The 24616-nt window shown below is 47.4% G+C and overlaps 1 protein-coding gene across 6 annotated transcripts; it reads left to right on the top strand.

Moving 5' to 3' along the window:
• Positions 1-326: 326 nt before the first annotated feature.
• On the top strand, positions 327-24616 carry appa (amyloid beta (A4) precursor protein a). 6 transcript variants are annotated; one of them, XM_080492770.1, is made up of 18 exons: positions 402-614; positions 13338-13505; positions 14924-15053; positions 15142-15254; positions 15708-15898; positions 16092-16176; positions 16219-16405; positions 16863-17030; positions 18957-19090; positions 19803-19877; positions 20147-20305; positions 21311-21439; positions 21684-21783; positions 22227-22439; positions 22589-22642; positions 23047-23138; positions 23724-23870; positions 24168-24616. In XM_080492770.1, exons 1-18 carry the CDS (start codon positions 555-557, stop codon positions 24267-24269), a joined length of 2307 nt encoding a protein of 768 aa, XP_080348896.1. In that variant the 5' UTR covers positions 402-554; the 3' UTR covers positions 24270-24616. The 6 variants fall into 6 exon arrangements, with proteins under 6 accessions (XP_080348898.1, XP_080348897.1, XP_080348894.1 ...); XM_080492769.1 differs by having other exon boundaries at positions 16216-16405; XM_080492772.1 differs by lacking the exon at positions 16863-17030 and having other exon boundaries at positions 327-614; positions 16216-16405.

The following is a 24616-nucleotide window of genomic DNA, read 5'->3' as shown; positions in this document are numbered from 1 at the left end:
TGTTAATTAGCACAAATACAGTTGTGTTTAGTCAAGCTTTTAAGAAACTTCTATCAAAGTGGGAATTTTCCAGTCGGATTACGCTCAGTTTAATTTTTCCTACTGAGGAAAATGGGACTTTTTCCACTTGAGTGCTTCAAATTTAACCCCAAATTGCAATTTCTTACGCCAAATACCTGGTAAGTGTACCAGCAATTATTGTTTTCTTCCTGCATTTAATTCAGGTGAAGCCAAAAGTTCGCCCCTTTATGAAACGTTGAACGTAAAATAAATGCGCAACGATGTGCCAAAATGCGCAAAAGTGAAAACGTGCGCGCGGGGGAATCGCGCATGTGTGCGTGCGCGCGTGTGTGTACGTGTGGGTGTGTGTGTGTGTGTGTTAATCCCACTCGGCTGTGGTCAGGTGATCAGGCGCGGAGCAGCTGTGCAGCCTCGGTATCGCTCACCATCAGACAACGGGAGTCACCGGCGGCGGACGCACATACGCTCCGTTTTTCCCTTCACAACAGCGACATATCCAAGCGGCTCGAGGAGCGTCGTGACAGCGAGGCGACATGGGGGACCAAGTGGTTTTATTGCTGCTGGCCGTGGCGGCCACGGCTCTGTCTGTCGAGGTAAGGGGAAAGAATAAAAAAAAAAAAAAAAAAACGAGAATTAGTTGTGTTTTCCACCATATTGCCACGATATGTCAAAGTGGCGGCGAACACCGCCGGAAGTTGAGCTGCTCTTCCTTCAAAGTTGGGGCTCGGGCTGTTATTTCGCTTCCCTTTTTGGCACTCAAATTGATCCTAAATCAACCAAATTCGTCAGGTTTTTCATAAATACTCACTTTTAGTCATAACATTTCCAAAACGTGACACAAAAGCCAGTCACAGCTGCTTTAATTGATGTCACTTGATTTAATTTGATAGGTCTTTGATGGGATGTTAATGTAATAACGCGTCTTTAACACTTAAAGGTTTCGAAACATGTATATGTGTTCTTTCTTTCACTGTTTTGTGTTTATTTGGTGTTGTTGGTAAACAATGTGCAGCATCATTGATTCCGGTCGTGTTGTTTTAGTCTAAAAGGCATTAACCGGATGTGCGGTGTAACAACAAAGCAATCGTGACATTGCTGTGAATCGTATTTGTAAACGACACACTGATTTTGGGCATTTTTACTCAAAATTGATGAATATACAAGCAGATTTAATAGTACTTTACTCATATCTCACATATCGAAGGTGGAGATTTGCGTTTTGAGGCGTTAAATCCGCATTTCCATCTCTTTTGAGATGCGTTTTTCTCAAGCGAAGGCCCTTTTTGTTTTCAGGAGGGTGTGTATTCTCCCCATCTAGAGATAATTTAGTGCTCAAACTAACCGTGAATTAAAGAAAAAAGAAAGAAAGAAAGGCGTCTTGTCATTTTCCATATCCCCAGGACTCGTTTTTTTTAAAGGGAGTGGGCGTGTTGTAGGAATGGAAATAACTCGTCTCGGCGTTAATAAAACCCCGACGCTCCATTTTAAGCGTAAATGACCTTTTTGGAGTGAAACGATCCAAATGAAGCAGATCACCGTGCGGGTTTGTGTTTAAACCCGGGTTCTGACTGAATCCCGGTCGGCAGAGGGGAGAGGAGTAAGATGGCGGCGGTGCACTGCAGCATTTATCCAGGCTCGGGGAAAAACTGGGAAACCAACAGGATCTTTTCTCTCGCATTGTTGCTCTCCTCTCACCTCGTCTGGTTCACGACTCATAATGTCACGAAACGAGACGTTGAGGACGTTACAACACCACGAAATCACTGCTTACCGCTTCTGTCTAGCCATCAATTTCTCTTTGTCAAAACAGGCTTTAAAAATGTCTATTTTTAACACATCGTGTGCCTTTTTTTTTTTTCTTTTTTTTTTTTTAATGTAACCTGACGCCCACAAAGTCAAGAGTTTGAAGTATACGTTTTGTGCTATTTCCACAGTGATGTTTAAGTTCCCACTTTTTCAAGCAAAGATGTGATTTCTTTGTGGAAAATTCCCCCAAACAGGTCACTGGTGTCTGTTTTTAAAGACTGGCTTCAGCATTGAATGCTGCTTTAAGTTGGGAAATTATTGGCAGCGTGGCCTTCCTGTTGGCGAAATTACTCATTCCTAAAGCCTCACCGCTATTGCCTAAGTCCAGCTGTGGGTTGGAAAGCTGCAAATCTCCCGATCGTCCTCGCTGTCAATCTCACCTGCGATCTAGCAAACTATTTAAATATCTTCCTGGCTTTTTAATCTATTTAAATAAACATGTCTTTATAGTCGTGGGAAGCTACTGAGCTCATCGCAGGATTTCATGAGGTAATCCTACAGTTGGGAACTTCCTGTTTCCCATCTGGGAAAATCTACAGATAAATGGCGTATAATGTTTCCAACAGATACGTGACACAACACAAAGATGTTAAAAGTCAGTGGATGTTGAGGTACGTTTGGAGACACTGTTGTTTTCTGTTTCGGGGGAAGCTAACAAGCGTAACAACATCTCGCTATTAGCAAAGAGTCACGTTATGTTGATGTAAAATCATCATTCTGCAGCTCACCCAAGTGGGAAACTTCCAGTTTGACATGGATCTTTCCCATTCAAGAGTCAGTATTTCACCGACTTCTTTACAAGCGCACTCTAATCCCTTTATTCTATTACTATTATTATCTAGTATAGTAGTCTTAGCTACAGTAGCTCCAATCAGAGCCTGACGTAGTTCCCTTATGTTTTATAACGTGTGCATCATATAGAGATAATCACCTGTGGTGCATCTGGACACAAGCTTTGTATACATGATGCGTCCATCAGTAGCTCCAGTTATTGGCCGCTGTACTCGCTGTACTCAGGCCCTTTGTTGTAGCTGATGTAGCCCCTCACTGTCAGCTTTTTGTGGGATGACAGAGGGAACGCGTGGCAGCTGATCTCCATTGTTTCCTGCACGTCACCTGTAATCAGCCGGGTTGGAACAAAGAGTTCGGGCTGCTCATCAAGCAAAGCATCGCCTTTGTTGGCAGTCCTTTGGCGAGGGTCGCTTCAGACCGCCTTTGCCCTTTGTGATTCGTCTATTTACATTCTTCCGAACGCCAAAGGGCAAAGGCGATGATGAGCAATGGAAAGGGTGTACTGGTTGGACTGAAGCCCCGCAGTTATTGTCGGTGCGATTAAATGAGGCCCTGAAGTGACACACAGCGAGGCCTTGATCTCGCCGGCCCTTGTTGGTCCGACGGCGCTCTGTGAAACGCACTCGGCTCGAGGAAGCGGCTCTTCCTGTCGGGCCCGCCCTGTACACGCAGGCCGCCGTGTGGAGCGTGGGAGTTGGATGCCAGCCTTTGTGTGTTTGTAAATCTTTGGGAAATGGCTCTTGGACGGGTGCAGGCAGTCTGTTTGTGTGCATACTGCAGTCTTTCAGCCTGGGGGGGCCTGGCCCTCTTCCCTTATTAGCGAGCCTTAATGCCATTATGCCTGTTGGCACTGCCAGTGTTTCTGTCTGTGGCACCTTCCCTGCTGCTCACACTGCAGTTTCTCTTCTTTTGAAGGAGAAATCCACTTGACACCCATGTACCTCCCTCTTGCCTCCCGTCTTCATCTCTTTTTCTTTATGCATTATTGTGCACACTCACCTGCACTGCCTGTACTTCTCTCTGTCATTAGCATTCTGCAGAGGGAAGCTTTAGACAGCCCTCAGAGGATGAGGATGAACTTTGTGCTTAACCCAGGTTGGTGAAGGGAAAACCAACAGTGTCTTGAGGTTTTACACATCAGGAAACACGTATGATTGTTGACAATTGAAGTGACGTTTGATAGAAAAGCTGCTGCTCTGATTTGAGGGATGGGAGAGTCCAGCAATCGGATCTTTGTCAATTGAAAGTCATGTTAATTCCCAATCTTTCCCGTTGCTCTCCTGTCTGAACATTCCAGTGAAGCCAAACACTGGCGGACACACCCATCCTCACCCAGATACACAGCAAGAGCCTTAAAAACCAAAAGCAACAAATGCTCTTAAATCCTATTCTGGTTTCCTTCACCAAGCGAAATATAGTTCAACAGCAGCTTGAATAGATTTTAACCAAAAATCTATTTGTGAACTGTAATTGACTGAGTTGTTGTCGTCTGTTGTGTCTTTTAAGTTTGTGTGTTTTGTGTACATCATCATTCCAAATCTAAGTTCCACCTCAAACGTGAACATTTAGATCATTTAAAACCTCTCTGATGAGCTCAAGCAAGACTGAGCGGAGTTTATGGTCAATCCAGCGCTCTGGATCAGAACACAGTTCAAAGCAAAATGATCCATTTCTTTGGTCGTGGCAAAAATGTTTTTTCACGTACAAAAACAAAATGTGGTGCCAGATATGTGCTGCACACTCCATTTTTGGTTTGCGGTCTGGTTTTTCTTCCAGTCCCACCACTCACTGCTGTAATATGAGGCTGTCAGACGCAGCCTGTCGCTCCTCCTGTCAGAAATATTGGATATTGACAGAAGTCGGGACCGCCTGTCCTCTTCAAAAAAAAAAAAAAGTGTGGCGAGAAAGGAATTTGTGTCAAGCATCTCTTGGTTTTTCTTCCCCCGCCCCCTCTTTCTTCTCTCAAGCCTTTTTATAATCTAAGCAAGACTGCCAAGAGCCGGCGATGAAAATTCCTTGTGGGAGACCCACATTGTCTGTCTGGGTTGTGTCAACAACAACAGTGACACTGCAGTGCTCCCAATTAATGTTCACCCCCCCATACCTCTCTCTGTCTGTCGAAGAGAAAAGAATTCCTGACCTTTTTCATGCCGTCGTTCCTGTCGTCATGGCGATCAGGCATGACACATCTACCTGTCAATGAGGTCTGGAAAACCAGCTGTTTTTCAGCGTCCAACTCCCCGTCATACGTCTTTTTTTCTTGTTGCTCTCCAGTTGCCCCCCGTGTGTTTTTCCCTCCCTGACGGGCGGCATCCCCTCCTTTTCACGGCACGGCAGGAATCTAGCGGCGCTGGTTGGAGGCCAGCGGCGAGCTGAAAGGGCGGCTTTGTGCTGCACGGGCCGGCCTCTGAATGAGATGAACGCAGGCATATCGAGTGTCTGATGTTGTGGACGGCAGCGTCAGGAACCAGACTTGTTCTGGTCTCGTTGATCGAACGTCGTGTGATTAGCAGGTCCGATATTAATGAAGACTCGGAAGAAGGGTTTAGCCTCTTATGAGGTTTCTGTTCCTATACGTACAGTTTTACCCTTAGTAACAATATCAGATCAGAATTGGACATTTTAGTTTTCTGCAAAAACTACTAAGAATCAACAATTGATCCTGTAAACTGGTCTGACAAGCTTCTTGTTGTATTTCTCACCTATTCCTCTTCATGACTGCCTTAAAATTAGCTCTAATAGGTCAAACACATACTTTACTGCCTGCCTGTCCTCAGGGAGCCCCCCCACCCCCCCACCGTTCATACAAGAATGAAGCTCCCACCATTCATCACCACTCCACTGTTCTTTCCGTGTGTAAATATCAGCAGTGCACCACGAAGACACTGTCTTCATTTGGACGCTGCTGAGTAAGCAGCTGTTGGTTACAGAATCTGAATAATAAGCTGTGAAACGCGCCGGACGGACCAATTACTCAGCAGCAGCTTTACACACACACACGCACACATGCGCTGGTGTCGTGGCTCGCCAAGGCGTCGACGCTGCGGTGCCATTGTGGCCGCCGGTCTGCCATAAGAGCCACGAGTCACATTGAGGGCTGCGGTGTGGCCAGTGCGACTCTGACCTTCCGCTCGGATACGACCTAGACTGCGATAATGTGAGTGGCGGCCAATTCGGGCGAGTTTTAACGGTTTTGGTAACGGGAGCCCAGCAGCGTCCACGAGTGACGGACGAGTTGGTGTGAATGTGCAGCTTCATGCCGCAGCGTTTGGATCTCGAGCTTCCGTTTCCCCCGTTTCTCCATAAAAGCGAAACACTTTACCAATACTTGGAAACCTGACACTCACACAACGTTGTATATTGCTGCAGTGTTGATCTTAAAAGAGGAGGGGGGGAGAAAGCACTGATGTTACTGACTCATTAACCCAGCACGGGCAGAGCGGTTGTGATCCTGTAAATGCTGAGTCAGCAGAGAGATGCACAGTAACTGAATTGTTTAGTTGAGTCTGCAGAATTGGAATTAAACACATCCTCAGTCTTGGATGTGTGCTGAAACAACCAAGAAACTAATGAGGACAATTCCACGTGTTCCCAAGTATGAGGTGAGATATTTATCATAGTAGCAGTTTTGTTTTTACAAAGTTTGGAAAATGAAAGAAAAAAAAAAAGTTCCTATATGTGTGTTTCTCTGCTAAGAATGCAGTAAGAAAGGGTTGTTTCCCGGGTCTGGAGCTCATCCCACATGGCTGTCGCATCTCCACGGAATTCTTAGTCACCAATTCATCTCAAATGCTTTTGGATGCACAGGTAGAACAAGCCCAGACTCAAACTGGGGATAATAGTGTTCATCAATATGGCCACAATCGTAATATGTTGTGGGACGTCAGCTGCAGAATCCATCATAGTCCCTCCATAGAGGTCAACTTGACAGGAGACCGGAGTATTGTCCCGTCTGGCTTACAAGATTAAATTTATAATGGAATACTGGAGCTTTTCAGGCCAAGTCACCAAAGTTATACAGAGCAGCTCAGAAAACCGGAGAAAATGATGAACATTTGCGGTTTAGAACCACAGGAATATTTCCTGGCTCTGCACACGTCTTTCCATTATTCTCGTAGCTACAAAAAAAACCCCAGCAGATTTTGCTGATTCGTCGTTCAGACATTTTGATTCTTTGCACTATCGGCACATGAAAAAGCCACGACTCCTCGTTTCTGGGGTTTATCTCTCAGAAGTGATCTCATGCGCTCGTCGTCTTGGGCGTGCAGGGTTTCCATAGCAGCGCAGCCTCTTCCCTAGGTACCAGACATTCGGACTATAATTAGGCCGCTCCGTGTTATTCCCCCCTACCCCCCCATCCCTCGCCTTCCATCTATTCTAACCTTTCTTTTATTTATTTATTTTTTCATTTTGAAATCAGTGTCATCCTCCATACAGTATGTCACTGATGAGCTGCACACCGTCGGCTTGAGACTCGAAGATCAGAGGGCTTCTGAAACTAGCGCCTCTTCAAGGCGGCAACACACCATCAATTGTAGATGACAAGTGCTCTCGCAGTCCAACTGTGAAATTGGAACACTTGTTTGAAATGCCAAGCTGTGTGTGTGTGTGTGTGTGTGTGTGTGTGTGTGTGTGTGTGTGTGTGTGTGTGTGTGTGTGTGTGTGTGTGTGTGTGTGTGTGTGTGTGTGTGTGTGTGTGTGTGTGTGTGTGTGTGTGTGTGTGTGTGTGTGTGTGTGTGTGTGTGTGTGTGTGTGTGTGTGTGTGTGTGTGTGTGTGTGTGTGTGTGTGTGTGTGTGTGACTGAGGGGAACAGATTTGCGTCTGGAGGTGGACGAGTTTTCTGGACCGTGGCGTCTATTTCTGGATCTGTTTCCTGTTTGTGCTTCCTGTGTTTGTACAGTTGTGTGTTTGTGCGTGTGCCTCTTGTCATTGTCTGTGTTTCTGTATGTGTGCTCTCTATCATTGTGTGTGACTGTATTTGTTATTGTGTGTATGTGTGCATTCACGCACGTGTGTGTGTGTGTGTGTGTGTGTGTGTGTGTGTGTGTGTGTGTGTGTGTGTGTGTGTGTGTGTGTGTGTGTGTGTGTGTGTGTGTGTGTGTGTGTGTGTGTGTGTGTGTGTGTGTGTGTGTGTGTGTGTGTGTGTGTGTGTGTGTGTGTGTGTGTGTGTGTGTGTGTGTGTGTGTGTGTGTGTGTGGCTGCAGAGTTAATGGACATCAGCAAGGTCAGGGCCAGTTTACTCTGAATGAGCAGGTCGTTACGGTGGTTTAACTGTCACTTTTACACACACACACACACACACACACACACACACACACACACACACACACACACACACACACACACACACACACACACACCCTTTCTTCCCTGGCAAACACCCCCCGATGATGAAATTCCTGCTCCCAGGTGACTCTGGTAATGGTGTTGCCTCAGGTTGCTGCAGCCATGACGGAGGGAGGTTATCGCAGGCTGTTCCCCGGGGCCGCCTGCAGCCTCCGTTTCCATGGTGATTATAACTCAGGAAACCGAGAGTCCCTCCATCACGTCTCGACAAATTAAGTGGGCAGGAGAAGTCAGAACTGTTGGCTATTTTTGTCTCTCTTTCTCCCCTTACACGCTCCTAATCAGATTTAAAGGAGATTTGTCTGAGATGTTAATTCCTGAGGAAACCCTGGAGTCGCAGCTTAATCGTGCAGAATATGAATGAAGATAATCATTTAAACAACTTCCACTGAGAGGAACTTTTTAAAGGAGACGAGGAAACGTTCCATTGCGTCAGCTTGACCTTTCCCGCCGAGCGGATCGATGTTCATTCAAGTCGGAATCAGATGTATTGATTAAAGAAATGACTGAATGAACACTCGGGTTTCATTATGACCTCATTCCCACACTGGAGAACAAAAACCACCCAGATTCTTCTGTTTCTCTTTCAGCTTCGGTTTCTTCAGGAGAAGTTTAAGGCGTCTCATCTGCACTTTTTCCAACTTAGATTATTCAAACGCCTCTTTCAGAAGTAAAAATTCATTAAAAAAATAAAAGCTTATATTAAATTAATGTTTCTATATTGTTCTCTGCGTGCAGGTGTGTGTGGTTTCATTATAAAAACAGCCAGCAGCGCCAACTAGTGGCCTGGCATGCCAACTAGAATAGAATAGATCATCATCAAATCAATAAACATGCAAATAAAAACTGTTATGATATTAAAGTAGAGGGATAAAAAACAACCAATACTCATCACACACACATTCCATTGCCCTGGTCCTTTATACAGTATATTGCACAGTAGCTTTGTTGTGATAAGTAAAGTGACTGCAGTGGGGTAAAAACAGTTTTCTAGTCTGACAGGGAGTGTCCAGGGTGCGAGCCGTCTATGATGATAGTTCTTCTAGTGTTTCAAGAGGGCAGCCTGCATCCTTTTCAGTATTTCTGCCGTTTCCGTTTAAAAAGCATATAATTGCCTTGGAAACGCAAAACTTCTCTGACACAAAAACGCGTCGTCAAACTAAAGAGTTACAGCTCCTGGTTTTATCTATTTATACGATCTTAAACATTACAAAAGTGGTGAAATGTGCTGGAGCAGCGCTCAGTATTTTAATGAGTGCCCAGTGAAGGGCTGTGGAACCTCCTTCTAATTGAGCTGGCAGTGTGCGGGGGTCTGCTCGCTGGCAGCAGGCTTTAAGGGAAACCATAGTCGGTTTGTTGTATCTCACTCTTCACTCGTGCGGGAGCCATCTTTGTTACCGACCGCCAGCCGACATTATCTGGGGCCGGTCCCGGCGACGACGCCCCCTCGTCTCGTTAGCTGTGGACGAGGTCGAAGACGCCTGGAAGAGGTGTGAGGGAGCGGAGGGGCGGGGGTGTGAAAATAGTGTGTGTCGAGCTCTTGCAACATATCTCACTCCCTGGGGAGCTCCCCCCTCCACTGCCACCCCTCCTCCTCCCCCCTCGGGGACGAGGGCTGATCTAAGGCACCCTCCCTCTCTCACCCCGCCCCCGCCACTACCTTCACCCAACTCCCCCATGGCAGGCCTGGGCCACACAGATAAGACTGTACAATTAATGGCACTGCAGGACCAGCGCCCACGGGGACACTTCAAAGATTGTGTGTGTGTGTGTGTGTGTGTGTGTGTGTGTGTGTGTGTGTGTGTGTGTGTGTGTGTGTGTGTGTGTGTGTGTGTGTGTGTGTGTGTGTGTGTGTGTGTGTGTGTGTGTGTGTGTGTGTGTGTGTGTGTGTGTGTGTGTGTGTGTGTGTGTGTGTGTGTGTGTGTGTGTGTGTGTGTGTGTGTGTGTGTGTGTGTGTGTGTGTGTGTGTGTGTGTGAGATGTAATATTTCTCTTCCCATTTACATGCAATGGCTGATGAGGCCATTAGCGTCCCTGCAACATGCATTCAGATTCTATTCTATTAATGTCGGTCTGGTGAGGTTTTTTTAACCGAGATAAGTTGCGTTATTATGTCCGATTATTATACCGACGGCTCTGTAGCGCCGACTAGTGGCGGACGTGTGCACGCCATCTCTTAATGCTGTCGATAGATCTGAAAATAGATGTGATCAAAATCACTCTTGTGTCATGCAAAAGTGCCGCATCACAAACCTCCTCAGGCTGGTGAACCACTCCGTCCAATTGCAAGGCCAAATAATCTCTCGTTAATCTCTTTACGACAATAAACTTTGTGTGTTATTGCATTACGTTATTAGATTTTTTGGGGGGGGTTTGTCTGTGTTGTTTATGTTTTTTTTCCTCCTCTTCCCTCTCTTTTGTGCACCTCCCTCCGGGGGGGGGGGGGATGAATTTGATTTCATCCTGAAATTATTGCACTGATGTTGAGTGCTTTTTACTGCTTGTAGAGGAACATTGCTCGCTAAGCCCCGACAACATGGACATGGGCTTCATGCATCTTTATTTTGTGGGCCCAGATGGGTCCGCAGGCCCGAAAGATTAGGTCTGCGTTTGCTTCCCTCAACCGCCGTGATCCCTGAACGCCGTGCTGCCGTTTGCCTGCAGACACGCAAACATCTGCGATGCGAGAGAAACATTCTTCTCCGCGGAAGACGAGCGGTCACATTTGTGGCACAAAGCATGAGTCATCATCTTTATCATGTACCATTCAGTTCCTCATGAAGGGCTGCGGCTTTTTATTGCAAGATTATCCCGAATTATTTCTTCTCTGGCATTTTAAAAGTAAGAAAATGGTCTTTTCTTATCAAGCAACAGAGATCTTTCATCAGCTAATTTGATTAATGGCGGTAAGCGTGGCGCCGCGCGGCACTTTTTGATGAATTGCTGAGTTTGTTGCATCTCATTTCTGCTCGGGCAAAAAGCAGCACACCAACCAGCACACCAACCAGCTGCTTTTTTGCTCCGACTTCAATTAAGTCGTCTTTGAGCGGTCCGGATCGGCCTCGTATTCCCGGGCGTCAAAGACGATGGCTATCATACCAGATTGAGACCAAAAGGGGATATTTCTCCCGACCAGGCTGCCGTGATAATCCTCAGTGCCCAGATTATCTCTCCCCCCCACCACCACCACCACCACCACCACGGGATCACCGTCTGGCAGGACGGCGGACCAGAGCTGAGACGTGAAGGAGGGCAAAGAAGCCTGGCGTCCACACAGAGACGTTTATTATAATGCTGTAGTGTTCACACCAGGCCTGTAGGGGCGCCGCACGAAGACATGAGCACACAATGCCAAGTCTGGACGCACCGAAGTGTAGGGAAGGATTCCTTGTGGGAGTCGACATCGTGCTCCACAAAAACAACATCAGAACGAAGACGATGAACACGACTTTGTGTCGAAGTACAAAGAGACCCCTGCGAGAGCAAGACGTCAGATATGTGGAGGATTTGTGGAGTTTATTTGTAGGTGTTGAAGGAGGAGAAGGGAATTGTTGAGGAAACCTGTATTAAGCGGCCATTTCTCTTTCCAGCCTCTCAGATATCCGCCGGCTTCCTCCTCCGTCACGTTGGCCTTACAAAGAGCTTGACCTTCTGTTCGAGCCCGAAGCCTCATTGTCCAATTCATCTGTTCTCCAATCTCTCCCTGTCCGCCGCCATTGTGGTTATTGTTCTCTCCTTTCACTTTTCTGCCTTCGCCATCGTCCCCACCACTCTGATTTATAATCTTTCCAGTCGAGGTTCACTCCCCCCCCTCTCGTCCTCCCAACAACACCAAGCAGCAGGAACCATAGCGAGGCTGAGATTTGAGAGCCGAAAGAGGAGAACAGAGAATTTGAATGTCGGCAACCAGTCGGCGCTGATTTCCCTACCTGTGTCACAAAGCTGCGGGTTTATCTCCATCAAAGAAGTGAGCTTTTTTTTTTTTACTTTTTTTTTTAGGACTATTTGATAACTTTTATCTTTTCTTTGGTTTAATGAGCAGGATGGGCTGTGATCCCCACCTGTCCCCCCCCCCCCCCCGAATAACCCCACGTTGGTGCAGATGGCTTGGCGTCATGACTGATTGCCGCCAGGGTTAAGTTGTCATGTGTGGGAGTCGAAGCGAATGAGGGCCACGGCCAAGAGGGGATTTTCCACCCTGCTCCATGTGTGTGTCTGTGTGTGTGTGTGGGGGGGGGGGGGTGTTAATGATTTCAGCCCGACTACCGCTGGCAGCTTGTGATGTTGCCCTGTGGGGGATGTGAACTTTTCAAGGTGCAAATATGACCCTCGGAAGTGAAAGCTGATCGCCTGTATATGTGTGAATGTCTCTCTTCACTCATGTCACACTGATGAGATACTTGCCTCTGGGTGTCGTCTTCTGTGTTTCACTAACGGGTTTTTCAAATTCAAACCAACTTCAGTGCAAGTAGCCAAGCCTATGCTTGCTAAACATCATCACTTATCAAAACGACTGGAATTAAAGGTGAATCGACGCTCTGAAGGCGTCGTGAAGTTAATATTTACCGTATTTCCTAGACTAGAGGAGGAACAAATTCACAGATGGTTCTGGAACAGGAAAGTTACATCTGGAAAATAAATGTCTCTTGCATGTTTCGCCCGTCTTCATGCGGTAGCTGCCTGTACATTAAATCCAAAACAATTGTTGAAGCTCGTCATTAAAGGCTTCAGATTAATTAATTAAGTTGTCTCTCAATCAGAAGGTTGCAGGTTCGATTCCCCATCTCCCCCTGTCCACAAGCCAGTGTCCTTGAGCAAGACATTGAACCCCAAATGGCTCCCAATGGATGGATTGAGCACCTTGTGCAGCAGCTGTGTGAATGTGGTGGTTAAAGGTGTAAAGAGCTCAGGCTGCAGAATAGCAGGGTGTCAGTGAAATCTATTTCCTTCACATCAAATACCAGATCCGGGTCAACTAAAGATTGTGTAACTAACAAGGAAACGAGTCACACAGACGTCTGCTTACTTGCTGAAGAAGGTGGTCTGTGCAACGATGCAAGAGAATCGATAAACCACCCCCACCCCCCACCCCCCACCCCCCCACCTCCGCTCATATCAGAGGAGGGAGGGAAAAAAGAAAAATCTGCTATCCATCTCACAAAACAACATTTGTTTGCCTGCCAGGGCCTTTAGAACCATTAACGAGATTAGGGAGCAGACAATTACTTTTCATCTCGCACACTAATCTCTCCCCGCCCCTCCACCCCAGTAATAAAATTTAATTGCATCCGCCCTGCATTTTTCAGCGCAAGAGCTCAAGGAGTTTTAACCGGAGCGGTACGTCTCATTAAATCTCCCTCATGTCTCCTGTAGGTGCCTACAGATGTTTCCATGGGTCTGCTGGCAGAGCCCCAGGTGGCCATGTTCTGCAGTAAACTCAACATGCACATCAACGTGCAGAGCGGCAAGTGGGAGCCAGACCCGTCGGGCACCAAGAGCTGCATCGGCACCAAGGAGGGCATCCTGCAGTACTGCCAGGAGGTACAGTACAAGCTGCTCACCTTCTCATTCACCACAGCAAGAAGAAGAAAAGCTGGAAAATGTCCCAGTCGGTGATAAATTATGAGCTCATTTAAATCAAGGCATATATAAAAACCTGTATGATGTTAATATTCACCAGCAATAGGTTTATTATATAAAAATATAAGACATTTTACAATGTTAAGTGTGAATTCTAATCTATGGTTGGGGCAAGAAGCAATATTGTCCACTTGTACAAGAACTCGTCTGATCACTGCCCCCCTGTGGACAAAACCGACATCACATGAATCGTCCACACTGCACCTTTAAAGCTGAAATGGCTGGATATGTTTTGTGTTTAAAAAAAAAACTTCAAGGTTTTAGAGGAGACATTTATCTATTTTAGGCAGCAAAGACTAAAGATGCTGCTTTCAGATTGATTCGCCTGTCTCGGTTATCGCTCCCATTTCGCCGCCTCATAACGATCCCCAAACGTTTCGCGGAGGTTTGAGCCGTCGCATTTTATCGCAGCGACATTTGAATTTGAATTGTAAGTCGACACCAAGAGCAAATTACAGTGATTGAGCAGGTAGCGGCGCAGCGTCTTTATTGGGAGTAATCACTCAAGGACTTTCATTGTCGTCGAGGCGCCGTCTGTGGCAGCTTAAGCTGTAATAAGAGTTCATTAAAAATGTAAATGATGGTTGAAGCTTTGAGTTTTAAGTGTGTGCAGTGTCGTTTTCGATGCCGATCATAGAGAATTCACCCGCTTGAGTGTTGCTGACCCCGATCTGAACCCTGGGAAAAGGCGTCCCCCTGACCCCCCCCCCCCCCCTCTACAGAAGGCCTGGCCCACTTTTTAACAACAGCTGCCGTAGATCAACTTGCTCATGTGCAAGAATCCAGAGTGCAGCGCTGCAGCAGGATCGGGATCCGGTAATTAGCTGTATTACTTGTTGAGCCAGTGCAATTGGATTCTATGTGGGAGGGCACGCAGCGGGGGATTAGGGGCATCTAGAGTAGGCGTGAGGAGTGGAGTGTTTCGATACCAGGTCACGGGGTGTGGAGTCGTCTGAAACGGCTGTTTCTCCAGCAGCTTGACAGAACTCAGCGCCGCTCCGATGGAAATTTACAGAGGACTTTAGTTTACAGGTGAGTCTAGTTTGAAACATTTTGTTTTATGTGTCAGAGACAAATAAGTCTGCTATGAGTGAGCAGATTTGTTGTAAGTCACCAAAATCCCCAATTTGGCAACTGGACACGATGCCGAAACTCTGCTCAGTAAACAAGCCGCTTAAGTCCATGTGACTTCACCCGACCGGCCGCGGCCAGCTTGTAATTAGGCGGCATGAAGCTAAATGCGTCTCTACCTCGTGTCGAAAACTGCTCCCCGTGCCAAGTTGCGTCTGGAAAAGAAAGACCTGGACCTGTCTGTGCAGGTGTACCCGGAGCTGCAGATCACCAACGTGGTGGAGGCCAACCAGCCGGTCAGCATCCAGAACTGGTGCAAGAAGGGCCGCAAGCAGTGTCGCAGCCACATGCACATCGTGGTGCCGTACCGCTGCCTGGGTGAGTCCGCCGATGTTCCCCGTGTGTGTGTGTGTGTGTGTGAGAGGTCCAGCAGCGATAACGAGCACTGATGTTCTCTGTGTCGCAGTAGGGGAGTTTGTGAGCGACGCTCTGCTCGTACCCGACAAGTGCAAGTTCCTTCACCAGGAGCGCATGGACCAGTGCGAGAGCCACCTGCACTGGCACACCGTGGCCAAGGAGGTGAGGATCCACTGCTGATGTCACACTGATGAATCTGATCACTGCGTTCAGTGTCCATGTAAACGGGCCAATCAGATTTCCCCACGGGGAAGAATTCCGTCACACTGATAAAACAAGTGACCATGTAAACGCAGCTGTAAAGGTGAATTTTTGTTCTATTTGTACAAACATGCATTTGTGGGATGAGCAGCAGAACTAAGTATGTGGGTTTCATGTGAAAAACACAATTAAGAGCGGCTTATGTTTTGACTACTACTTAGATCTCAGCTCTTTTATCCCAATAGAAACACTTTTAGCCTTTTAGCGCTTTCTCCAGCTTTGACTCTTTACTCTGGACGACTCACCTCAAAGAGTGAAATAAGAAACAAAAGTAAAATAAAAACATAAAGAAGCTACAGGCCCCTCCTCCAGCGGCAGACCCCTCGTATCGACCCACCGTCCTTGTCTCCGTAGTCCTGCGGCGACCGCACCATGAATCTCCATGACTACGGGATGCTGCTGCCGTGCGGCATCGACCGTTTCCGCGGCGTGGAGTTCGTGTGCTGTCCTGCCGAGGCGGAGCGCGACGCCGACAGCGCAGAGCAGGACGCCGACGACTCTGACGTGTGGTGGGGCGGAGCGGAGACCGACTACTCCGACAACAGGTACAGCAACACGTCAAGGTTTCAGTGGAGCAATCCCACGAGGCCAGAATCTCTGAAGTGTCTGTCCTTCCTCTTTTCATTTCCGTCCTCTTCCTCACTGCCATGTTTTCTCCCCCCCCCCCCCCCCCCCCCATTGCCCCGCCTGTCTCCATATGTCTCTTCACCCCCCCTCCTTTACCTCCTCACGTCACAGCATGGTGCGGGAGCCGGAGCCAGCAGAGCAGCAAGAGGAAACCAAACCATCTGTGATCCAGGAGGCGGAGGAGGAAGAGGAGGAGGTGGCGGAAGATGATGACGAGGAGGAGGAAGAGGAGGAGGAGGACGACGTGCTGGACACCGATCAGGATGGAGACGGCGAGGAGGACGAGGAGGTCGCCGGGGAGGAGGAGGACGAGGATGACGACATCATCGACGCGCTCGACGACGGAGACGACGAGCCCACCACCAGCGTTGCCATGACGACCACCACCACTACTACCACGGAGTCGGTGGAGGAAGTCGTCCGGGGTAATTAGCATTGATTAACGTCCAGAACACAAACAAAGGGCCCGGGGGCCAGAACACCTTGAATTAGTTGTTACATTTTTTTAAAATTTTGCATCTTAAAGACATTTTGATATTCAGGTATTTTTTGGGGAAAAACAGATATTTGTTTTAATACTGTACGCCTCCTTTTTTCCCTCTAAAACCCCCAACCTGGGAAAGTTTTTCAATATTTCTTAATTAGTTCTTTTTCCCTCCAGCCTTTCGACTTTTACATGAATTTGACGGCGTCGATCATCATACGACATGCGGAATGTTTCGCCCCCAAACACGGCTCCACTGCTTCTCATGTTCATTTCCCTGCTGTCATTTTCTCCAGTTGGACACATTTATCATTTCCCAGCATTCATTGGACACATTAGCGTTCGTGAATGATGACATGTGTTTGTGTGTTTGTGTGTGTGTGTGTGCGTTCTCCAAGATGTGTGCTGGGCCAGTGCAGAGACCGGTCCGTGCCGGGCCATGCTGCCCCGCTGGTACTTTGACCGCGAGGAGGGCCGCTGTGCCCAGTTTATCTACGGCGGCTGCGGCGGCAACAGGAATAACTTTGAGTCAGAGGAGTACTGCATGTCGGTCTGCAGCAGCGTCAGTAAGTCCCGCCCACTGACCCCCGGCTCTGCGGCTGCTGCCGTCGTCTCACCGCCGCTTATTAACCACCTCCCGCTTGGTGTGCTTCACTTCTTCTCACACTTGCTGCACGTTAGATTTTTAAATAATCCTCTAAAGTCACTCGTCTGTACTCTTTTGCTTCTTCTTCCGAACAAACTTCATGTGTGAAAGTCCAAGCTTTGAACCCCGGGAGAAAATGTCCAGTATCTTTAGGATCTCACCAACTGCACACGTTAAGTACATCGAATCGGTTTTAATTCGGCTTTATGTTGCGTTCACTTGGAAAATATGCAGGTTTATATGAAATCAGGAGGTTTTTTTCTCTTTTTACTGCTTTTTCTGATGAAAAATTTGAATAATTATGCTAAACTAAGCTTGTGTATGAAGGTAAGAGTGCTTAGAATCGTGTACATTTTAGTAGATTTGGTAATATATATAAAGATATCCTCCTGAAATGTACGATTTCTTTTGCGACACACTCAGTACACCGCCCAGTGGTGAAAACTGGAATTGTAAGACAAAACAAGCTTTATAAATCGTGTGTTTTCTACATTCTGTTGTCCTTTCAGATCATTTTTCAAATATTTTCAATGCGTCCAGCTCTTGTGAACATAAATACCGCAAGTTTTATGATTTTCTTTTTCACTAATCCGCATTCTGCTGCAGATTCGGCGTTCGGTCCTCATCACCGAGGAAATGACTTTGTTCATTCAGTCAGACGGGGAACCGCCGTGCTGCAGTTTTAAAAATGTGAAATATTCCGAAGGTGACAGTCAGAAAAATCTCATCAATGCAACATTTCACGCTCTGAGAGCGAACCCACCTTCCACATCGCATCGTGGTGATTGATTATTGGTGCTTTCGTTAAAACTGGAAATGATCGCAGCCATTATTTTTACCGTTTTGATAAGTTGAGCCATCGGAGATATTTTCTGATGGAGGAACATTTTCTTCAGTGCATCTTGAAACTGTTTGTGACTGGAAGGAGCAGGAGGTTTCAGCTCCTGATGCTGATTTCTGAGTGTCAAGTTAGATGACCTTGCTTGGTGTGTGTGTGTGTGTGTGTGTGTGTGCGTGTGTGCGTGTGAGTTTCCCTGCAGCAAAATGCACTCGTCCTCTCCCTGCCCGCCTGTATTTTGATCTAATTTTATCGACAGCGCGCGTGTTTGTGTTTAAGTGCCACATTGTAGCTGCATGAGTAGTTTGGGAGCTGAGAAAATACTGCAGTGACTTCTGACGTAAACACACACGTTCAGTTGTTCAATCAGTCTTTTAACAGATAAAACATACGTCTTTAGCACCAATTACACCAGTAAATTAATGTTCACATGAACAGTTTGTGTTCATGTAAACAATGAAATGCGTTGACATTTTCCACAGTGAAGAACCTTCCTCTCTTGTTTCTGTGTCTTGTGCACTCGTGCGATCTCCGCCGACGTGAATCGATTTCACGTGGCGTGCGACCTTCACGGCTTCGCGAATCCACCGGCGGCCACTTCTGAACCGCACGTTTGGGGAAAGATAATCGACTCGCCACTTGTTAAATCCCAGTTTCACGCAATATCCCATCCAATTTCTCCCGGGCTGCTGCTCCCACGGGATAAACTGGTGTCGGCTTTGGCAGGGGAGCTGGATCACGCTCTAAATGAAGTTATATAAACAGGAGTGGGAGCGGGCGGGGGTTGTCTGCTTTACAAAGGATTGCAGGTCATCTGAGGCTTTCACTTGTTTGCTTCTCGGTGGGTGCTGGCTTCCAGCTGCCTTTGTCTTTTCTTTCTGTCCTGAGCTCCCACTAACTCTGTTAACCCACTTCGGACTGTTTTTTTGTCCGAGATCCGGCACATGACGGTCCCGGGAAGTCTCTTCACCTCCTCTGCTTTGTCTTTTGTTCTCCGTCGTTGCGCAGTACCCACGGCCACGCCCAGCTCCCCCGACGCGGTGGACCACTACCTGGAGACGCCGGCCGACGAGAACGAGCACGCCTACTTCCAGAAGGCCAAGGAGAGTCTGGAGGCCAAGCACCGCGAGAGAATGTCCCAGGTATCGCTACATCAGACGGCCGGCCACGTCAATCAGTCTGTCCAGGACTGTACGGCATTGTACCGAAGCCAGCAGACACAGTAGCTGTGCATAATAAACGTAGGTGTGTTTTTAAAGGGATTTCGTCCCTCCCGGGCGAGGCTGCCGAGCCGTTGCCCACTTTGATTGTGTTCTCTAATCAAGCGGCTCGCGCTCCGGCGGAGAGCCAGATAGTCCGCGGCAAAGTCACAGTGTTCAAAGCTCCAGACCAGAAACAAGCACTTAATATCAAGTTTTTGTGGGGGTGGAGCGAGTAGCTGCAGGCGCTACATGAACCGATTTCACACGCCCGGGTTCCTCCTCAGAGGTCCGGTAGGTCCGGAATCCTTAGACAGACTTCTCAGTCTTCAGACATGTCAAGTTATTGATGGAAGGAATGAACAGCGATGGTTTTCCTGCAGAATTACTTCTTAAATATTAAGTTTTATTAAATCAAACCCGGTTTTGCCTAAAATAGGAACCAAGAGATTTGATGGGTGTCGAAATGACACTTAAATAAGAAGTTATCTAGAGTTTGATGAGGCGACAAAATTGTAAATGTGTAACAAGGCTGAAGAAATAGTTTGCAGCCAAGTTTCCCCTCGCAGGATGGCAGAGCTCTGATAACACAGTGGTGAAGACGACGGGTGGAATCAAAGAGGAACGGTTGTAATGAAGGATTTTCCTCCGCCAGGTGATGAGGGAGTGGGAGGAAGCTGAGAGGGAAGCGAAGACTCTTCCACGTGCCGACAAGAAGGCCGTCATCCAGGTGAGAAGCAACACACACATGAACACTCGTAGTGTCTCCCTGTGACAGTCGTGGGGCGCACACGCAACACTTGGAAATCAGTAATTCCTCCGGAGGCGTTTATAATGAACTGGAGCTCCGACATAAATAAAATCACACACAGTTTTCTGCAGATTTGAATCGTCGGTGTCGGATATTGAAGGACAGATGGAGACGTCTTCTAATCCTTCAGGGTCTGACTGAAATCAGCAGGTTGCATGTTTGATACTAAAGCCTGAATGCTGGTGCAGCGTTTCCAGGAGAAGGTGGAGGCTCTGGAGCAGGAGGCGGCCAGTGAGCGGCAGCAGCTGGTGGAGACGCACATGGCCCGGGTGGAGGCGCTGCTCAACGACCGGCGCCGCCTGGCTCTGGAGAGCTACCTGACGGCTCTGCAGCAGGACCCGCCCAGGGTAATCCTGCGAAAACAAACTACTTTCTACTTTTGAGAGATACTTATACTAGTTACACAGCATAACACACAGAATTTACGAAAACATTGTAAATATTGCAGTGATTTTATATTAACTGTCGATTAATTCATACTAGCAGGAGTTTGTCGTATGTTTCATGGAAAATAAGGTTTAAAACATACAAATTATGATTTCTTCAGGATGAATACAGCCGTGTTTCTCATATTAAAGCAGAGAAGCTAAAAGTGTAAAAAGGGCGTCTGATGAGAGAAAGCAGCAGACGGGCTTGTTTTAATCAAACGGAGAGTTGCTGCAGTCTCGGCTTAATATCACCGACTAAAAACAGCATCCAACGTCTCCGAAGCTTCACATCTGATGAGATGTTGGTACTGGAGCAGCGGTGTCGAACATCTGGAGCGTTTCCTCCCAAATGAATAGAAACACTCTGAACTGATGTGATACAGGAGAATATATACACATATATACAGATACTTATATTAACCCTTGGTGGATAATCTATATAAGGAATTACTTTGGTATCTTATGAAAGGATATTTTTTACAAATTAACTCATCTTAATCTTGTTTTATGTACACGACATGAGTCATATTTCTTGTTCAACATGCCTGAAAATGGGTTGGAAAAACTTATTAAACTGATCTTAGAACACATAAATGTAACGTTAAACATGAACAGTTTTGAACTTTGAACATGAAAAAATGAAAACCAATAATATTGAACTATAAACTTAGAAATTTAACTTTGAACATACAAGAAATAATGTTAAAACCAATCAAATTTAACTTTACACATATTGTCATTGTATTTTTTTAAATAAAATGTCAAATCTGTCTCAGAACTGTAATAAAGTCTCAGAAATCTGAGTTTAACATTTTGGGAAATGACTTTATGGAAGGAAGATGCGTATTTCGGCTGCAGAAATGTAGAATTCCAGGAAAAGGCTTGGCTCTCCTGAATGCATGGATCTGTGAATTTGTGTTGCAGCCGCGTCACGTCTTCAGCCTCCTGAAGAAGTACGTCCGGGCCGAGCAGAAGGACCGGCAGCACACCCTCAAACACTTTGAGCACGTCCGCATGGTGGACCCCAAGAAGGCGGCTCAGATCAGACCTCAGGTACTCCCAGGGAAGAACCACAACAAGGGAACGGTGCAAGTAAAGTGAAATGGAGGACAAAAATATAAGGCAATACAAAATGAATATATGAATGAAGTAAAATGTGTGGGGGTGGGGGTGGGGGTGGGGGTGGCTGTGTGTGTGTGGCTGTGTGGCTGTACAGTCAGAACGTGACCCAAACCAAAAAGTTGGTCTGCTCGTCTGTGGTTTCCTTCCAGGACCTCTAACCCAGTTTGTTGTGCAGGTTCTGACTCACCTGCGTGTCATCGAGGAGCGTATGAACCAGTCTCTGGGTCTCCTCTACAAAGTGCCCGGCGTGGCCGACGACATCCAGGACCAAGTCGGTGAGTCGCAGCCCGATCCTCCACCGCTCCACCTGTGGTTTAGTTGGAGATTGTCGGACACGGAGGAACGGTGGAGCGCTCCAAATTCCAGCCCTCCTTTTTTTTTTCTATCTCTTCTTTGATAAGAACGTTTGGCCTAATTCTTCGGTTCACAGTCAAATTAAACTGTTTGCAGGGGAGATAAATCCCCCCCCCCCCCCCCCCCCCCCCCCTCGCTCTAAACCTGCCGTCGCTGTTTGCTGGAGTTCATGCGTCACGCAGCCATCTGTGATTCTGTCTGTACCAAACACACACACACACACACACACACATAGCACTAAGCTTTTACATTCACGTATGGGTCTTCTCATATAGAAGCGTTTATGTTTTGGATTTGATATTTGAAAGGTGCATTTATGAGTGAATATGGTGAAGTAAGAGGTTCATACCTCCTCCTCCTGCAGAGCTCCTGCAGAGGGAGCAGGCCGAGATGGCCCAGCAGCTGGCCAACCTTCAGACAGACGTGCGGGTGAGCTACGGAAACGACGCCCTCATGCCCGACCAGGAGCTGGGAGACGGCCAGAGCGACCTGCTGCCCCAGGAGGACAGCCTGAGCCAGGGGGGCATCGGCTTCATCCACCCCGAGAGCTTCAACCAGCCCAACACCGAGAACCAGGGTAACACCCCTCCTCCCGAATCACCACCCAAACCTGCAGCCAGGCAATATGCTGACGACAGAGGAGCTCTTCAGCATTAACATTCTGCTCAGGTTTCTGTTTTGCTGAGGCTTTGAAAGTGAAATGTCTCTTTGTTTGTTGTGCTCCAGTTGAGCTGGTGGACTCCCGCCCCAGCCTTGACAGAGGAATTCCCACACGGCCAGGTTGGTTCTGCGATTTTTAAAAAATGTTGTTTTAATTTCTGTTTTCAGAGCTGCTAATGACACTCTGTAGAATTTGCTCTTTATCATTTGACCTTTTGCTCTGGAAATGTGTCCATATGATAAAATCTGAGGTTTCAAAATTGTGGATTTTATGGGCCAGCGTTGAGAAAGAGAAACAAAGGTGGTCCAAGGATCAATCCCTGAGGAACGCCGCATGTTGATGAGTGTTTGTCAAAGCATGTGACAGCAGCTTGTTAGTGAGCAATATCGTCACACCACTGGAGGTCGTGTCAGGACGGCATTTTTTAGATTAGCATATAGCGATCCGTGCGCGGCCGCTGCATGCTGCCGCAGGGCGAGTGTCGGCATCTATAATAGATTGTGCTTTTCCTCGACCTCGCCAGTGACCGGAATGAAGATGGAAGCCGTTCCCGAGCTGCGGATGGAGACGGAGGAGCGACAGAGCGCCGAGTACGAAGTCCACCACCAGAAACTGGTAAAGGCTCCATCTGAGGCGTTCCGCTGACCGGACACGTTATCATGTTCCCACGGCGTTAATCTCATCCCACTCGTTGTAATACCGGCACAAAACCCTCAATCCGAACCCGCGCACCTGACTCCCCTCACCTTTAATCCACTAATCCCCACATTTCACGGCGGATCACATTTCCCACTCGTTCACGTAACGCTCACCCCTCAGTCAGCTTTACGCTGGATTATTCCACATGCAGTGTTTCATGTATGTCCAGATGTCTCAAACAATCAGATTGAAATATTCAACAAGAATTTGATGAGTCATCATCTGGTTCATTGGCGATGTTGTGGAGATTGCTTGTTGTGTCTGAAAGGCTGAAGCTGTCACTCCTCTAAGTCGCGCTGAGTCATTCTGCATCAGCGCCTCTTTGTGTAAATCACCCGACGGCCACCAGGAGGAATTATGTCCACCGTTGTTGAGCGGTTAGATTTGACTGTAACGACCAGAGAGACGACAAAGCGAGACGGCGGGGAATGTAATGGCACTCAGGAAGGAGCTTAATTATCATGAAAGACGTCCTCCTCACCTGCCCGCCGCCTCCCGCAGGTCTTCTTCGCCGAGGACGTGGGCTCCAACAAGGGCGCCATCATCGGGCTGATGGTGGGAGGCGTCGTCATAGCAACCGTGATCGTTATCACCCTGGTGATGCTGAGGAAGAAGCAGTACACCTCCATCCACCACGGAGTGATCGAGGTGTGTGTGTGTGTGTGTGTGTGTGTGTGTGTGTGTGTGTGTGTGTGTGTGTGTGTGTGTGTGTGTGTGTGTGTGTGTGTGTGTGTGTGTGTGTGTGTGTGTGTGTGTGTGTGTGTGTGTGTGTGTGTGTGTGTGTGTGTGTGTGTGTGTGTGTGTGTGTGTGTGTGTGTGTGTGTGGACAATAATGAAGCCACGTAATCATTTTCAACAAAAAATACTGTTTAAAATTTAAAAAATGTTTCCAGAATATCTCTAAATATAAATCATATCTACCCCCACCACTAACCCCACCCCCAGGTGGACGCCGCCGTCACCCCCGAGGAGCGCCACCTCTCAAAGATGCAGCAGAACGGCTACGAGAACCCGACCTACAAGTTCTTTGAACAGATGCAGAACTGAGGAGATACACACACACACACACACACACGCAATTAAACATCTCACCCCTCCTCCCTCCCTCATCCTTCCTTTATCTCGTCACAAACGTACAGAACAACTGTAGCTGGGGGTTTCTTTCTTTCTTTCTTTCTTTCTTTCTTTCCTCTTTCTTTTTTCCTTGCCTGGGCCGTGGCGTTTTGCACCACGTTTGTTCACTTTATTGGAGCACGACGTCTTATTAATGACTTAATTAATTTTATTTTGAAGTCGTGGCTCCGTCTGGGCCTGCTGATGTATGACAGAAATTGAGAAAAGGAAAAAAAAAAAAGGCCCGCCCAGCGCATCAATTAGTTCTTTCATTTTGTTTT

The sequence above is a fragment of the Lipophrys pholis genome (assembly GCF_963383615.2).
Source record: "Lipophrys pholis genome assembly, chromosome: 23".
Classification (NCBI taxonomy): domain Eukaryota; kingdom Metazoa; phylum Chordata; class Actinopteri; order Blenniiformes; family Blenniidae; genus Lipophrys; species Lipophrys pholis.
The sequence above is the reverse complement of the archived record's forward strand: the minus strand, read 5'-3'. Positions and strand labels throughout refer to the sequence as shown.